Below are 15,935 nucleotides of genomic sequence, written 5' to 3'. Positions count from 1 at the left end.
CGGATTTCGATTGGTGAATGGTCGGCAAGCAACTCAGTCATTGGCTCACTTTGCTGTCAATTACAAAGTGGGCGGGGATAGGCTTTGCTGAGCTGAGCAGGGATATCGGCTATTGGTTGGATTTTAAAGCGGAATTTTAATTACTCCAGGAAGTTCCAGCGCTAAAAACAAAAATAAATAAAATCAAAAAACTGCGGATGCTGGAAATCCAAAACAAAAAACAAAAAAAATAAAAAAATAATAAATAAATACCTGGAAAGACTCAGCAGGTCTGGCAGCATTGGCTGAGAAGAGCACAGTTGACGTTTCAAGTCCCCATGGCCCTTCAACAGAACTAAGTAAAAATAGGAGAGGGGTGAAATATAAGCTGGTTGAAGGCGATGGGGGAGAGGGGGGCGGGAGGGTGGGGGTGTTGTTGGGACAAGTAAGCAGTGATAGGAGGAAATAACCAAAACATGTCAAAGACAAAAGTAAAAAGTGGTGTTGAAGGTGGTGATGTTATCTAAAATAATGTGCTAATTAAGAATGGCTAGCAGGACACGCAAGGTACAGATAGCTCTTGTGGATGTGGGGTGAAATAAGACTAAAAAGGCATAAAAGGTACAGATAAATGATCGGTGGAATACATTAAAAATAATGGAAATAGCTGGGAAAAGAAAAATCTATATAAATTATTGGAAAAAAACAAAAAGGTGGGGGAAGAAACGGAAAGGGGGTGGGGATGGAGGAGAGAGTCCATGATCTAAAATTGTTGAACTCAATATTCAGTCTGGAAGGCTGTAAAGTGCCTAGTCCGAAAGATGAGGTGCTGTTCCTTCAGTTTGCATTGAGCTTCACTGGAACAATGCAACAAGCCAAGGACAGACATCTGGTCATGAGAGCAGGGTGGAGTGTTGAAATGGCAAGCGGCAGGGAGGTCTGGGTAATGCTTGCGGACGGACCGAAGGTGTTCTGCAAAGCGGTCACCCAGTCTGCGTTTGGTGTCTCCAATGTAGAGGAAACCGCATTGGGAGTAACGAATGCAGTTGACTAAATTGAAGGAAATGCAAGTGAAATGCTGCTTCTCTTGAAAGGAGTGTTTGGGACCTTGGACGGTAAGGAGAGAGGAAGTGAAGGGGCAGTTGTTGCATATCTTGCGTTCGCATGGGGAGGTGCCGTAGGAGGGGGTTGAGGAGTAGCTGTTCCAGTGCTGTTGTATCGCTCCGATTGGATATTATGGCTGTCACTCTGAAACGGTAAAGCTCCAATCGGACACGGCTGGGACTCTCCATTTGTTTCAGGAGCTGTCAGTCAAATATTGAGCGCCATTGGACGATACTCCGTGCTCGATGGTGGGAATTGGCTTGGGATGACTGATTGTTTGATGTGCTGAACGCAGCTATCGGACCTTACTGATTGGCTGATGCGGATGCCCGTGATCGTGTTCAGCTCCCTGATGGGCTGATACCTCTGTGGTCAGAGGTGAAGCTCACTGATTTACTGAACTACATGTGAGGCACTTGTTACAACAATGTTATTGGACGAAGCTGTTGCCAGCCAGTGGGTGGAATACAATGTTTGGCTGAAATGTCTGTCAGTCAGCTGTGGCCGCTCTCTGATTGGTTGAGGCGACTATTGGCAGATAGGAAAAACGCCCTGACTGGCCCACATGACTGTGGGCCTAATGAATGCAGCTCCCTGATTGGATGAAGCGACTCTCATTCAGTCTCAGGTCACCTTGATCGGCTCCGGTAGCAGTCAGTCAGCGAGCATTTCGCACTGACTGGCTAAGGCGTCTGTGGGTGAAAACCTGACGCTGTCCCATTGGCTGCCGCTTTTGTCATTTATGGGGTGGATTGCCCTGACTGGCACCGGCAGCTGTCAGTAAGCGGTGGAGCTCCCTGATTGGCTCGGCCTGCTCTCAGCTGGCATTAGGAGCTAGTTCATTGGCCGAAGCATCTGTCCGTTAGCGGTCGGTGCTCTCTGATTGGCTGAGGTGGCTGTCAGTCTGGAGTTTTTCTTTATTAATTGAATAATTGATGTAACCGGATGTTTCACTGCGTTCTTGATCTGCTCTCTGAACTTGGACTGAGTCACCCCATAAATAAATGTGTTTGTGCAGCAATTTAAACTCCGCAGCATAAATCCGACTTGTTGTGATATATATTCAGGCTCAGTGAGGTAAATTAATCCCCTCACAGTACTATAGACAAATTGTATAACGTACACCAACCACAGGAGGATGAAAGTGCCGGATATGGTGAAGAGTAAAATCATAGACTTCCTCCTGCTCTCCATCTCTGGGTCACTGTGATTCTCTCCCTTACTCTGAGCCCTCAGTCCCTTCCGGACTCGACTGGTCACTAAAATGTGTCTGACTGTCAGAGCGTTGATCAGCAGAATTAAACCGAATGGGAGCAATGGGGTCAAAACCTTCTCAAACCAAGAATATCCAACCCATCCGGGATCAGTATTGGAAGTGGACTTTGCAACACAGAACAAAGGTGCATTGTCGATTATCTCTCCAGGTTCATATGCAAAGTACATGGGAATATTTTTTAAACCGAGCAGGATGCCGATTGTCGCTAGAACCACGGCCGCGGTTTTCCCGGTGCAATATTTTGTTTTCAGCTTCTGGCAACGAATGGCCACAAATCGATCAAAGGAGAAAGTGACGGTGAACCAGACAGAACAGTCCGTGGCTGCAGCCAGCAGGACAGCGCAAACACGACACACAGGAGTGAGGTCCAGGAAATTCAGTGGTAAATAATAATGATTGATCCGGTTCAGTATGGGGTCGGTGACAATCACCAGTAGATCCGCCGTTGCCATGGCCACCAGATAGCGAGTGGTGCAGGTGGAGAGGCCACACTTTCCCCGGCACAGGATCACAATTCCCAGTAAATTAACTGTAAGTGAGAGAAGGGAGAAGAGCCTGGAAATTAATGATTAAACATTCTCCCTGTCTTACCCAGACAGTGAGGGCAGAATTTGAGCACCAAAACAGAGTTTGGTCACAAGAAAACAGTCAGCTGGTTGGCTGGTGAGCATTTCCGCTTTTAGCTTTATTTTTAGATTGAAATTAGCAGCTGAGTAACTACCACTCGCTCATTATTATTAAATTAGTAATTTAACGATAGTGGAAAATTAAATAAATGATAAGGGTGAAATATCAAAAAAGAACGAGACCGGAGTGCATGTATAAATAGCAGGAAGTTTCCTGTGTGCGAGTGGAGCTTGTGTATAAAGAGCGAGACCAGAGCAGTTGTGTAAAGAGCTAGAGGGGACCGTTGTATAAAGAGAGAGGGGGTAGCGGTTGTATAAAGAGCGAGAGTGGAGCAAGTGTATAAAGGGCAGAATTTACCCGTGAGGGAGCGGGCGGCTGTATACCGAGCGATAGCGGAGTTTGCCTGTGAGGGAGCTGAATGGGTGTATAAGGAGCGAAAACAGAGTTTACCTGTGAAGAAGCGGAGTCGTTGTATATAGAACAGAGCGGAGTTTACCTGTGAGGGAGTGGAACGGGTATATATAGAGCAGAGCGGAGTTTACCTGTGAGGGAGCGGGGCGGCTCTATAAAGAGCGACAATCGAGTTTACCTGTGAGGGATCTGAATGGAACAGTTGTATAAAGAGCAGAGCGGAGTTTGCCTTTGAGATACCGGAGTGGCTTTAAAAAGAGAGGAGCGGAGTTTACCAGTGATGGAGTGGAGTGGCTGTATATAGAGCTGAGCAGAGTATACCTGTAATGCAGTGGAGTGGCTGTATATAGAGCGGAGCGGAGTTTACCTGTGTTGGAGTTGAGTGGCTGTATATAGAGCGCAGCAGAATTTACCTGTGATGGAGTGGAATGGCTGTATATAGAGCGGAGCGGAATTTACCTGTGAGGATGAGGAGCGGATTTATAAATTGCAGACCGAGTTTGCCTGTGAAGGATCGGAGCGGCTGTATAAAGAGACGATCGCAGTGCCCCTGTAAGGGAGTGAAATGGTTGAAAAACAGCCGAGAGGAGTTTACCTGGGACTCACCCAGGCACTCGGCGGCGCTGGGATATGAAAGTAGTGACGTTAGAGCAACGAAAAGAACTGTTTGGTCATTAATGAGTGAGTTGTTTTCATTCCTTGCAACTTTGAAATGACACTACAGAAGGTAAGAGTCTCTGCATTTTTCTTTTTTTCAGAAAAATGCTAAATAGTTTGCTACTTGGATTTTATTGAGGGAAATTGCTTTAAAAAACGAAACAAACAAAACATCCGGCAAAGTAATAAAAACAAAAAAATGCGAATGCTGGAAATCCAAAACAAAAACAGAAACAGAAATACCTGGAAAAACTCAGCAGGTCTGGAGCATCGGCGGAGAAGAGTACTGTTGACGTTTCAAGTCCTCATGACCCTTCAACAGAACTGTCGATGTAGTCAACATAGACTTCAGTAAGGTTTTTGACAAAGTCCCTCGTGGGAGAATGGCCAAAAAATTAAGAGCCAATGGGATCCAGGGCAATTAATGGGATTCAAAATTGGCTGAGTGGCCGGAGGCAGAGGGTAATGGAGAAAAGTTGTGTTTGCGATTGGAAGCCTATGACGAGTGGTGTACCGATGGGTTCGGTGCTGGGCCCTTGCTGTTTCTAGTGCACATTAATGATTGAGACATGAATTTAGGAGGTATGATCTGTAACTTTGTAGATGACACGAAATCATAAATAGTGTGAATGAAAGCTTGAGATTACAGGTCGATATAGGTGGGCTGGTAAGCTGGGCAGAACAGTGGCAAATTGAATTTTATACTGAGAAGCATAAGGTTAATATTTGGAGGACTAAGATGACAACGGAATACACAATGAATGGTAGCAGCCCGGGAAGCAGAAAGGATTAGAGGGAACTTGGTGTACAAGTCCCTAGACACCTGAAGGCAGCAGCACAGGTAGATAAGGCCATTGAGAAGCCTTATGGGACACTTGCCTTTATTAGCCGAGGCTTGGAATTCAAGAACAGAGGTGTTATTGGAGCTGTTCAAAACATTATTTAGGCCACAACTGGAGTACTGTTTGCAGTAATGGCCGCCACATGTGGGGTATGATCGCATTGGAGAGGGTGCAGAGGAGATTCACCAGCATGTTGCCTGGGCTGGAGCGTTTCAGCTTTTGAAAAGAGGCTGGATAGCCTAGTGTTCTTTTCCTTAGAGCAGAGAAGGCTAAGGGGGTACCTGATAGAGGTACAGGAAATTGTGTCGGTTGTGGATAAGGTAGATAGGAAGAAACGCTTTCCCCTTAGCGGAGGTCTCAATAACCAGGGAATATTAAGGCAGATGGCAGGAAGTTCAGAGGAGGTTTGAATGAAAATAACATCACCAAGAGGGTGTTTTGAATCTGTAGCACTGACTGAGGGAATGGTAGAGGAAAGAACCCTCGCAGCATTTAAGAAATATTTATAAAAGCATTTGAAACGGCACAGCAAGTGCAGGGAAAGGTGATTAGAATAAGGAGGTGACGCCCGGCACAGTCACAATGGGTCAATGTGCCTTTTTCTGTTCTGTTTAACTCTATTAAATCTGACCCCATGACTCAATGAGTGCGAACTGATCAACGGGTTCATTGGCAGTAAGAGATTGTGAGAAGCAACAGGGCCGTTAAAAGCGAGAGAGTGAGAGTAGCAGCGAGGCCATTAAAAGTGAGAACGTGAGAGAGGAGCAGCGGGTCCATTAACAGTGAGAGAGTGTGAGAAGCAGCGGGTCCATTAACAGTGAGAGAGTGTGAGAAGCAGCGTGTCCATTAACAGTGGGAGAGTGTGAGAAGCAGCGAGGCCATTAACAGTGAGAGAGTGCGAGAAGCAGCGGGGCGATTAACAGTGAGAGAGTGAGAGAACTGCGAGAAAGGCAGCGAGGCTATTAGCAGGATTTAAGGGGGGTGGAAATCACCCAGGATGAGGTTGGAATCTGCAACACACTGCCTGAGAGGTTGGTAGAGGCAGGTAACCTCACAACATTTAAGAAGTGTTTAGATGAACACTTGAAACAGCATTGCATAGAGGGCAACGGACCCAGAGCAGGAAAATGGGATTAGAATAGATAGGAACTTGACACATTTCAAGGTCATGATGGACCGAAGGGCCTGTTTCAATGCAGTATAAATCGATTACTCTGTGACCCTATTATTCTATGAGTGCGAGAGGAGCAGCACAGCCATTGACAGTGGCAGAGTCCGTGAAACAGCGGTGCCATTAAGAGTGAGAGTGTGAGAGAAGGGAGGCGGGAAATTAACAATGAGAGACTGAAAGGAACAGCGGGGTCATTAACAGTGAGACAGTGCGAGAAGAGAGAACCACCAACAGAGAGCAGTGAGAGTGAGTCCAGAGAGCATTAATGAGCAGGTGGAGTGGAGAGAGCATGAAACCAATCGAGCATAAAACCTATCAGCTGAAGTAGGCTATTCGGAGAACAAGACTGTTCGCTATTCAATGGGGCCATTGCTTACTGGATAATCTTCAACTCCACTTTCTATCCTTTTCCCATAACCCTTTGGTACCTTTCTGATTAAAATTCTGCCTACCTCATTATTAAAAAATATCTAACGACCCAGCCTGCAACAACAACAGCAGTAAAGAATCCACAGGTTCACTAGCATCTGAGCGAAGAAATTCTTCCTCATCTCTGTGTTAAATAGGTGTCCCCTAACTCTGAGATTATGCCCTCTGGTCCGAGACTCTCTGCAAGGGGAATCAACCTCTCAGCATCTACCCTGTCTAGCCCGCCAAGAATCTTATTTGTTTCATTAAAGCTGCATCTCAGTCTTCCAGACTCCAGTGAGTACAGGTCTAACCTTCTCAACCTCTCCTCAGAAGAAAATCCCTCCATGCCCGTGCTCAACCTACTGAATCGTCTCTTGGCTGCCTCTAATGCCAGTATATATTTCCATTGACAAGGGGCCAAAACTGTTTCCAGTGTTTTAGGCGTGGCCTAACTGATGCTGTGCAAAGTATTGGCAAGACTTCCCAATTTTTATGCTCCATTCCCTTTGAATTATGCCCAACATTCCATTTTCCTCCCCTGTTACCAGCTGAAATTATATGTTAGTTTATTTTGGGGGGATTTATGCAGGCGGAGTCCCAAATCCCTCTGTGGTACAGATATCTGCAGTCTTCCTCCAATTAAATAATATTAGGTCCTTTATACTTTGTGCTGAAATGCATAACCACACATTTTCCCACAATATATTCAATCTGCCAAGTACTTGCCCATTCACTTAACCTTTCTGTACCCCTCTGTGGAGACTTTGTGTCAACTTCACCACTTGCCTTCCCAAATACCTTTGTGTGACACATTAAATAAAGACCATTAAAGAGTGCGGAGAGAGAGATGATAGACCTTGAAACAGCAGCAGATTGAAAAGAGCGCGAGAACAGCTGATTGATGAGTATATGTAGTCGTTAAAGTAAAAGTAAGATCTTTAGTTTGCGTTGAGGCCTGTGTTTTTTTTTCCCCATAAAATAGCTTTTTAATTATAAGATTGGAACTGGTGTGTAAAAAAAATATAAGAACAAACAACTGTTCCGACCGGGGGATTCTTCAAGTGTAAAGAGCACGGATGCACATGTAATTGGTTAATTAATTAATTAAAATACGATGTCGATGACAGGGGGGCTGATGTGTAGCTGCTGCAGCATGTGGGCCTGCAGGACACCGGGGTGACCCAAAGAGACCACATCAGTAGCAAGGGTTTGCAGCTCGAGGACATTTGAATTTGAGTTAAGGAGCTGGTGTCCGAGGTGCAGACATTGCGCCACATCAGGGAAGGGAAAGTTACCTGGACAATTTGCTGCAGGAGGTGGTCACACCGCTCAGATCAGGAATTCAAATTTGGTCTGGGATCAGGGAGAGGAGGGTGTGACAGCAGGGGACGTAGGTACGGGGACCAAGGGGGGCACGTTCAAGGATGCTCACCCCCTGTAACTGTCCAACAGTTACGCAGTCCTTGCCAGGTGAGTGGACGACAGCGAGGACTGCAGGGAGGATGAGTGAACTGACCTTGGCACCGTGTTACATGGAGACATTCAAGCTGAGGGTGGAATTTTAAATGCAGTAGTAGCAGGGGATAGCATAATTGGCGGATGGGTGCTGTTCACTGCAGCTGTGAGCATGAGTCCCGAAGGCTCTGTTGCCTGACGGGTGCCAGGACATCTCGTCAGGTCTGGAGAGGAACTTGGAGTGGAGGGGAGAAATCTTCTTGCGTCGTCCATGTTGGTGCCAGCGACATTGACAGAACTAGAAACGAAATTCTGCTGAAAGAGATCGAACAGTCAGGAGCTAAATTAAAAAAACAGAACCGCTATGATAAACATCTTGGGATTACGACCTGAGCCACGGGAAAACCGCTAGAGATAAATAAAGTCACGGAGTTAAACATGTGCTCAAATTTTGGTGCGGGAAAAATATGTTTCAATTCAAAGGGCACTCGCAACATTACTGGGATAGAAAGGAACTGTTCCAGTGGGAGAGGCTTCACTTTAAAAATGCAGAGGCCAGCGTCCTGGTAATTTGAATAACGAGGGCTGGAGAGAGTATTTTAAGATAAATAGGTGGGTGGGGGTTCTGGAGAGGGAATATGTAGGCGTAAGAAGCAAACAGTTATGGGATATTTGCAGGGCAGCTAGTTAGGTAATGATGCCCAGAATGTGACAGAAAGGGACAGATTTTGCAAATAGTAAAGAAAACAACAGCACATTGAGTCAAGAGGGGGTAATGGTAAAATGTCAGAATTGATGCCTCTTTACTTAACTGCTGGTAGTATTCAGACCCAAACAAATAAATTAACGGCACACATATCGTTTAATGGGGATGATATGATGGCCATTACAGAGACGTGGTTACGAAGAGATCAAAGCTGTGAACTAAATTTTCAGTGGTATGTGTCTTTCGAAAGGACAGGCAGGAAGAAAAGGGTGGTGGGTTAGCTTTTTTAGACGAGAGAGAATACGTAAGACATCAATATTTTTTTTTGGATCGGAAGATGCAGAATCCACATCGGTGGAGGTGAGAAATAACAAGAGGGTGAAGACAGTTGTGGGAGAAATGTATAGGGCAGCTAACAGTGAGTTAAACTGTGGTGAAAGAGAATAAGTCATGAGATAATTATGCCATGTAAAAGTGGCGGTACATTAATCATGGGTGATTTTAAGCTTCATGCAGTTTTGGAAAATCATATTGGCAGAGGTAGCGACGAACAATAAATTTTCGGGTGTATCCTGGAGAGTTTCCTGTAACTTTGGGTGTGGGTCTAATCAGGGATCAGGCTGCTTTGGATCTGTTAATATGTAATTACGCAGGTGTAATAATTGATCTCAGTGTAAAAAGATCCACTCGGAAAAAAGTGGCATAAAATTGTATAATTTAGCATTCAGTTTGACAGTGAAAATGGGTCCGAAACACTGAGTGCTAAACTTACGAAAAGGTAAGTTCAAAAGGAATGAGGGCAGAGTTGCCTGGAGTAGACTGGGAAGGGAGTTTAACAGAAAAGATGGTTGATGAAGCATGGCAGACGTTAAATAAATTAGTTCATGACTCAAATCAAATATGTATCCCTGTGCGGAATTAGGGTTCTAGGATGGAGATAAACCAACCATGGTTTAGCAAATAACTTGAGGATACAATCAATTAGAAAGACTTAGAAAATAGATACATTGTGGCACATTTTAATGGTAAGCCAAAGGGTTATGCCATTTTTAAAAACTAAAAAAGATGACCAAAAACATATTAAGCTTTGGAAAATAAACATTGAGCGTAAACTAGCAGGTAATATGAAAACGTTCAGTATCAGCTTCTATAAATACATAAAAATGAATAGAGAGGCTTAAGTGAACTAATCGCCCATAGAAAACAAAGGTATGGAAATAATAATGGGGCAACAGGAAATGGCAAAGCAATTTAATTAATGTTTTGCATCTGTCTTCACGGTATGAAGACACTAATAGCATTCCAAAAATATTAAAAAATCAAAGGGCAAAATGGGGCGGGGTGGGGGGTGGGGGGGGAGGAGTGGGGGGGGGGGGCGGAATTTAGTAAAAAATATCACTGGATAAAAAGTGATAAAGAAACTAATGGGGATAAAAGCCGATAAGTCGCTGATGGGCTGCGTTCTTGGATATTAAATGAAGTAGCTGCACAAATAATGGATGCACTGGTAGGAATCATTCAAGAACCTTTGATTCTGGGGGAAAAGAACAGAAGATTGGAAATCTGCCAATGTAAAACTCTGACTTAAAAAGGGAGGGAGAGAAAATCTCAGCTAACTATAGGCCAGTTAGCATAATATCTGTCATTGGGAAAATGTTAAATATTATAAAGAATGTGACAGCAGAGCATTGAAAATTCATAACAATCAGAATGATTTAACGTGGCTTCATGGAGGGGAAATTGTGCCTGGCAAATGTATTAGAATTATTTTGAGGAGATAAAAATCAGAATGGATAAAGGGGAACAAGGAGGAGCAATGCACTTGCGTTTCCAAAAAGGCGTTCAATAAGGTACTGCACATACGGCTGCTTAATAAGATAAAAGTCCATGGTGTTAGGGGTAGTATACTAGAATGGATAGAGGATTTGTTAACTAATAGAAGCCAGAGAGTTGAGATACGGGGGACATTTTCAGAATGGCAACCTGTAATCAGTGGAGTGCCACAGCCTTCAGTGCTGGGGCCACAATAATTTGCAATATATATTAGTGACTTAGATGAGGGAAGTGAATGAACTATCGCCAAATGTCCAGATATCACAAAAATAGATGCGAAGACAAATGGTGAGGATGACACAAAGAGTCTACAGGTGCATATAGAAATGTTAAGTGAGTGGGCAATATTTGGTGATGGCATATATTGTCGGAAAATATGAGTTTATGCACGTTGGTAGGAAGAATAAAGGAGCTCAATATTACTTAAATGTAGAATGAGTGCAGAAGGCAGCATCAGCGAAGGAGTTGGGAGCCCGCACAAATCAACATGACAACGCTAACATGCAAGTTCAGCAGGTAATACTGAAGGCAAATGCAATGTTGGCTTTTATATCAAAGCGAATGGATTATAAACATCGGGAAACCTTTCTAAAACTATACAAGTCAATCAGATATTATACAATCGATAATGTTGGTCCAAAACAAAAACAGAATTACCTGGAAAAACTCAGCAGGTATGGCAGCATCGGCGGATTAGAAATGAGTTTACGTTTCGAGTCCTCATAATGTTAATGTTGGTTCTTTATTTAAAGAAAGGTATACTGGAAGTGGAGGCAGCCCACAGAAGGTACAGTAGCCTGGTTCACGGATATGGAGGGGCTTTTTGGGCGGGTTAATTGATTAAATTGGGCCTGCATTCATTGGAGTTTAATAGAATGAGAGGGGACCTTATTGGAAACATATAAGATTCCTCGGGGACTTCAAACCGTAGATTCTGAGCAGTTGTTTCCCCTTCTGGGAGGGCGTAGGACGAGAGGGCATAATCTCAGACATAGTGTTCACCAATTTATTACAGAGATGAGGAGGAATTTCTTCTCTCAGAGCATAGTGTGTCTTTGGAATTAGTTCCCGTAGAGGGGTGTAGATGCTGGGTCATTAAGTATATTCAAGCCTGAGAAAAAGACATTTTTAGAAGGTGCAACACCTGCCCCTTTACTTCCCCTTCCTCACTGTCCAAGGGCCCAAACACTCCTTTCAAGTGAAGCAGCACTTCACTTGCACTTCCCCCAATTTAGTCTATTTCATTCGTTGCTCCCAATGCGGTTTCCTCTACATTGGATAGACCAAACGCAGACTGGGTGACCGCTTTGCAGAACACCTTTGGTCTGTCCGCAAGCATTACCCAGACCTCCCTGTCACTTGCTATTTCAACACTCCACCCTGTTCTCTTGCCCACATGTCCGTCCTTGGCTTGCTGCATTGTTCCAGTGAAGCTCAACCCAAACTGGAGGAACAGCTCCTCATCTTCCGACGAGGCACTTTACAGCCTTTCGGACTGAATATTGAGTTCAACAATTTTAGATCATGAACTCTCTCCTCCATACCCACCCACCTTCCAACCACCCCCCCCCACCACCCCCCCACCCCCCAACCCCCCTTTTTTCAATAATTTATATAGATTCTTCTTTTCCCACTAACTTCCAATATTTTTAAATGTATTCCCATCCATTGTTTTATCTCTTACTTTTAGCCTTTTTTGATTCTTCACCCCACCCCACCCCCACTCGGGCTATCTGTACCTTCCTTGTCCTGCTTTCTACCCTTAATTATCTCATTCCTCAGATAATATCACCGCCTTGAACAACTCTTTAGATAAAAACAATAAAACTGCGGATGCTGGAAATCCAAATCAAAAAGTCCTTTTGATCTGTTCTGTTGAAGGGTCATGAGGACTCAAAACGTCAACTGTACTCTTCTCTGCCGTTGCTGCCAGACCTGCTGAGTTTTTCCAGGTATTTTTTATTTTTTATTTTTTGTTTCAAAACCTCTTCGTCCTTTTGTCTGTGACATATTTTGGTTATCTCCAACTATCACTGGCCCTCTATCCAGCTATACTTGTCCCACCCACCCCCTACCCCCCTCAAGCCAGCTTATATTTCACCTCTCTTCTATTTTTACACTAGTTCTGTTGAAGGGTCATTCGAACTCGAAACATTAACTTTGCTCTTCTCCGCAGATGCTGCCAGACCTGCTGAGTTTTTCCAGGTATGTTTGTTTCTGTTTTGGATTTCCAGCATCTGTCGTTTTTTGCATTTATTATAGACACATTTTTAATCAGTAAGATAATCAAGCGTTATGAGAAAACGGTAGAATTGTGAACCTGAGGGTTATCAGATCAGCTATAATCTCACTGAATTGCACAGCAGACGCCCTGGGCGGAATGGCCTACTTCTGCTCCGATGTCTCATGACCTTATAAAACAATCAAAAAGCACATTGGAACACTGTAAAAGTGCTGTCCGATTGCATCAATATCAGAAACGTGTTGGCATCTATTTCTATGGGAGCAGTTCAATAGAAAATGAAGCCTTTTCCAGACATTTAACTTCATACACTCATTACCAAACATCTTCACTCAACATCCAAACGCTTCCTGTTGTCAAACTACACATAACGTAGAACACAGAGAAGGCTCCAAGGAATGGAAAGACTGTTCATCAATAAAAAAAAAACATGATTTCCAAATCGAAACGATCTATTTCATTCCAGTTACTGACCCACATTCAATACAATTCTACACCGACAAATGCTCCCAATCACACATTGCCAATTGCAGCAGGTATTCCAATCTGGCTACTGACCTACGCTCAATGCAATTCTACACTGCCAGATATAACCCATACTAAATGTTGACTGGGGTCACCCATTCCACTCTTGTTACTAACCTAAACTTAGTAAAATTTGACACTAACATATACAAGCAGTGAAAGAGTGTTGACTGTGGCCAAGTATTCCACTGAGGTCACTCACCCGCACTAGGTGATGTTTACCTTACTCCCGCTAAACCTTTCTTCAGAGAAGTTTGCCTTCACTGAGGTATAATTTAACATTACACGATATTCCACTAAATGTTAGGACTTAATTCTTCAGAGATACTGTGAGTTACAAACAAAGGTTTATTTTCATTTTAGAAAAGTAAAGATAGCCGCAGAGATATTTCAAGACATTTTAATTAAACAAATTATATCGCTGATTCGGTGTGTTTATAACAGTGAGCACTAGATCAGCACGTAATAGTTTCAGTAACAGTTTAAAATGACAGATCCGCTCACACATAGAATTACACAACTTCAATGACTATGGTCACTCACCAGGAAAACCTAAAACAGCAAGAATTGTGAAGAATATTTTCTCGGCCACATCAATTGGTTTCATCGTTTCAGTGCGAAGTGATGTGCCCTTTTGTGCTGCTGGTAATCTCGGTGTCTTAAACGCTGAGGTGATACATTCCCTACGCCTTTAATTTATACCCTGTGGGATCACCTCAGGGATGTGGAAATTGCAAAATTGTTCAAATTGTTTTTGAAATGTATGAACAAACTGATGATGACATTGAGTTTAGTGATACAATATGTTTTTTTTAAAATGCAGCTGCTAGGATCCAAAGACTAAACTCTTCAGATCACGTTAGTTAACTATTAAAAAAAAGAGCTGTATTCACCCGGACAATCTGCTGTCCACTCTAACACCATCAGTCTCATCTCTAGATCTCGTATATTTTCAGTGATATCCTTCATGTAACTGTTACCATTTATTGATTAAATTCTAAATGTTAGAGTGCCTCTCTCCACGCTGTTCTATTGCAATCTTGAATGGAGCTGTCCTCTTTAACTGTAGACGTTCAGTTGTGCGATCAAAGTGGGTTAGGGGTGGCATTCTATTGCTAAATTCAACGAATAAAATATCAGGACATATTTTAAATGCCCCAAAATTGATTCCACACCTCAATCAAATGCGACTCTGTCTCACTTTTTTCAACTCTCTTTCTCTTCCTCACCCTCTCTCTGTCTCTCTATCTCTCCGTGTGCGTCTCTCTCTCTCCCTCATTCTGTGTCTCTCTCTTTCCTCCTATGTCGCTCTTGCAAGCTCTACGTCACTCTCTGTTTCTTTTGCTCACTGCCTCTCGCATTCTCTCCTTCCTCTCTCGCTCTCCTTCTCTGGATCTCTCACTCCCTGTGTCTCTCCCTCTCAGCCTCACAATCCCCACTCTTTCTTTCTGTCCAATTCTCCCTCTCTATCCAACCGTTTCCCCCTCTCACTCACTCTGCCTCTTTCCTTCTCTATCTGACTCTCTTTGCTTCTCGTTCCTTCTCATTCGGTCTTCCTCTCTCTTCATTTCTCTCTTCTCTCTCTGTCTGTGCCTTTCTCTCTTTCATTGTATCTCTCTCTCTCTATCTCTGTGAGTGTGTTTGTGCGTGCGTGTGTGTATGTGTATTGCTGGGTCTCTATCTCTCTCTCGCGCGTTACTCTGTCTCTTCCAATCTGTGAGTGTGTATCTCTGACTTTCCCTCTCGCTGTGTCCACATAATTCACTCATTCCTTCTCGCCCCATCGTTCTCGCTGTCACTTTATCTTACCCTTTACGCTCTCTCTCTTTGTCTCTGTCTCTCTCTCTGTGTGCCAACCTCTATCTGGCTCTCTTTGGCTCACTCTCTTGCCGTCATTCTCAGTCTCTCTTTATCTCTCTCTCTCTTTGTCTCTCTGTTTTTCTTACATCTTTCAATCTCGCTGTCTCTCTCTTTCCCAATTGCTAAACATCTCTTTGTCTATTTCATTCTCAGAATCTCTCTATCTCTGTCTCTCTGTCTCTCGCTGTGTCGTCTTATCTGACTCACTCTGTCTCTCTGCCATTCTCTTCCTATCTCTTTCTCACTTTCTCAGGCACTTTCTCTCTCCCTAACTCTTTTTCACACACTCTCTCCGTGTAACTATGTGTGTGTTTGTGTATGTGTTTGTGTGCGTGCATGTGTGTTTGTGTGAGTAAGTGTGTTTGTGCCGGTGCGTCTTTCTCTCTCTCTCTCACGTTTCGCTGCCTCATTGAATCTGTGCTGTGTATCAGTCTGTCTTTCCGCCTCACTAGCTCGCCTCCTCAGCCTCTCTCCCTCTAACGGCCTGTATCTCTGTCTGTCTGTATGTCTGTCTATCTATCTATCCATCTATCTATCTATCTATCTATCTATCTATCTATCTATCTATCTATCTATCTATCTATCTATCTATCTATCTATCTATCTATCTATCTATCTATCTATCTATCTATCTATCTATCTATCTATCTATCTATCTATCTATCTATCTATCTATCTATCTATCTATCTATCTATCTATCTATCTATCTATCTATCTATCTATCTATCTATCTATCTATCTATCTATCTATCTATCTATCTATCTATCTATCTATCTATCTATCTATCTATCTATCTATCTATCTATCTATCTATCTATCTATCTATCTATCTAT

At 43.4% G+C, this 15,935-nt stretch overlaps 1 protein-coding gene across 1 annotated transcript; it reads right to left on the bottom strand.

The window, feature by feature from the left end:
- Positions 1–1,917: 1,917 nt before the first annotated feature.
- Positions 1,918–13,846, bottom strand: LOC144672323 (putative G-protein coupled receptor 139). The gene is made up of 2 exons (XM_078534176.1): positions 13,783–13,846; positions 1,918–2,888 (listed from the first exon to the last, which is right to left on the bottom strand). The coding sequence occupies exons 1-2, from the start codon at positions 13,844–13,846 to the stop codon at positions 1,918–1,920; spliced, it is 1,035 nt and encodes a 344-aa protein (XP_078390302.1).
- Positions 13,847–15,935: the final 2,089 nt, after the last annotated feature.

This window comes from Cetorhinus maximus, chromosome 37 (assembly GCF_964194155.1).
Source record: "Cetorhinus maximus chromosome 37, sCetMax3.hap1.1, whole genome shotgun sequence".
In the NCBI taxonomy this organism is placed as follows: Eukaryota; Metazoa; Chordata; class Chondrichthyes; order Lamniformes; family Cetorhinidae; genus Cetorhinus; species Cetorhinus maximus.
This window is presented reverse-complemented; position numbering and strand designations above follow the sequence as displayed.